Source organism: Limulus polyphemus, unplaced genomic scaffold, assembly GCF_000517525.1.
Source record: "Limulus polyphemus unplaced genomic scaffold, Limulus_polyphemus-2.1.2 Scaffold758, whole genome shotgun sequence".
Taxonomy (NCBI): Eukaryota; Metazoa; Arthropoda; class Merostomata; order Xiphosura; family Limulidae; genus Limulus; species Limulus polyphemus.
This window is the reverse complement of record NW_013666368.1, coordinates 218,468-220,922: the sequence shown is the minus strand read 5'-3', so window position 1 is coordinate 220,922 and position 2,455 is coordinate 218,468. Positions and strand designations below refer to the sequence as shown.

Here is a 2,455-nt window from a genome sequence, read left to right as displayed (position 1 = left end):
GAATGCTTAAAATTTGAAAACTAAAAGCACAAGAATTAATGAACTAGGCTAAAATGTTATCTATAAACAAAGATACAAAACCCTTACCTCATCAAGGATGTCTTGTAACTAGATTTTAGACCAAAATTGTGTAGTGAAATAAAAAAGACATATGTGCTTAACAAGTTGTTTTATTCTTGATTTTTGTGAAATGTCATACATTTCATTTATTACTTTTAGTGCGATATTCTCTACTGACATCACTGCTGTTGAAAAAACAAACAAACCCTTAAAACAATGATTCAGGTATTAGATATCGGCTTCAGTCCTCAGTCTCCTTATCAGCGGAGTTACTGGACCTGCCAATTCTTGGGATAAATGGAGCTCGACCTATACGAGGAGTGAAAGCTGTTCGGGAAGACCTGTATATTTCCGGATCTGCTCGTCCAATTCTCGGAATGAATGGCGCCCGGCCTATACGAGGAGTGAAAGCTACTCGTTTAGTGTCATCCTTTATTTCTTCAGTTGCTGGCGAGCGTCCAATACGTGGGACGAAAACTGATCGCAACTGGACATCACCTCGACCCAGGTTATCATAATCGCTAAGGTCAAGCCATTCTTGTTGGTCATCGCTATCTTCGTTGAGGATAGAGCGCTTTTTCCGACCGATTCTAGGGGTAAAACTGGGCAGGGAGCGTTTGAAGTCGTCGGCATTCTCATAATTTTTGAAACTATAATATTCTGGGGTATAGGGAAATGGCAGGAGACTTAAAACCGGAGATCGTCCGATCCGAGGGAAAAAATTCCATTTATCAACAGGTGTCGAGTAACTTCTACCCAGACGCAATATGGGGATCAGGTCTTGTCTTTTGTCCTCGTCGTAAATAACATATCCTGTAACAAAGAAATATGTTCTTATTGATCACAAGTATCAACAAGGACTTCAATGGTTGTTAGCTAAATAACGGAACGAAGGCATGCATTTCATATTCTATGGAACATAGAAATTAATTAGTCAACCAAGGATATTAAAAATAATTTTAAGATAATTCAAATGAAAGATATTACATAACAACAAAGAAATCACTGAAATTCAATAAATATAATTTTTTTGGATACAAGTTTATAATGTAGTTGTAAAGAAAACCCCGTATTTAAATTGATTATATCTTCAAAATTTCTTCTCGAAGGGGTAACAAAAGTTCACAAGAGACATATTGTTAATAGTTTCACGGGATATACGGTGTTTCTAAACCTTGTTTTACTGCATACCGAAATTGTTTTTCTCGCAAAGTGACATTGCTTTTATTTATTTCCTTCTCCCCCTGCCTCCTAGTGGCACAGCGGCATGTCTGCGAACTTACAACGCTAGAATCCGGGTTTCGATACCCGTGGTGGGCAGAGCACAGACCTCCCATTGTATAGCTTTGTGCTTAATTACAAACAAACAAACCAACAAACCCTCTCTCTCTCTCAATTTTACAAGACTGACGATATGAATGTAACTCTTGTCACTGTACAAGACATTGCGAGGATCCATTGAACTATGTCACATTCTTGTTTTCAAAGCAAATGCCATTGTAATACACGGAATTCTTGGAACATATAACAAAGTAGAATTATTGGAACATTGTAACACATGGAATTCTTCTTAGTGAATAACAGCAGGATAAATATTTTAACCCTCATCAAATTAAATATACTTTAACGTCGGTAACATAAAAGTGTAAACAAATAGTATTCTATGCTATTATCTTTGTAGATGAGAATCATCTACAGATAAATAATTTTAATGTGTTACCTATTATGTTGATCATACTTCTCAATGGCAGTTTTAAGTAAAATGTCTGACTTCCTTTGTCTTACCACAAGGCTATATAATAGGATATCTGCGATGTGCCCGCAGAGGGGATCGAACTCAGATTTCTAGCTTTTAAATATAGTTTGATGTTCTTTTATTGACATGCATATTCAAATATTAAAATTATATATTAGCACGATCAGCCCTGATAAAGTAACAAGCATATTATCCTTCTATTTGTAACACTCAATTTTTGACTCACCATACCAAAAATTAAAGCATCATCTGAATATTTGAGCTGATTGTGACATTAGTACAAATTGGAATTTATAAGTAATTTTCTGTTTGTTTGTTGTTAGGCAGAAAGCTACACAATAGGGTATCGAACTCCAATTTTTAACGTTATAAATTACGAGACTTACCGCTGAGTCAGCGGGAGGCTTATAAATGATACAAATTAATTTTTTCTCGTCTTGATCAATTACCTCATAATTATAGTATTTTGGAACTTGTATATAAAGTTAAAATCACAAATAATATTCAACGTTAAACTGGTACACAATTAAAAACATTTTATTTAGGCCTATCTATGGCCTTCAAAAAGCTGACGACTCTACATGTTTCGACGTTACAACTGAGGTTGACGTTGTAACGTCGAAACATGTAGAGTCGTCA

At 35.4% G+C, this 2,455-nt stretch overlaps 1 protein-coding gene across 1 annotated transcript in view; it reads right to left on the bottom strand.

Annotated features, from left to right (window-relative positions):
• Positions 1–154: 154 nt before the first annotated feature.
• Positions 155–2,455, bottom strand: part of LOC106460351 — a 3,157-nt gene continuing 856 nt past the window's right edge. The window contains exon 2 of the mRNA XM_013920043.2: positions 155–873. Within this exon, the coding sequence (XP_013775497.1) occupies positions 302–873 (572 nt within the window). The 3' untranslated portion in view covers positions 155–301. The remainder of the gene's footprint in view (positions 874–2,455) is intronic.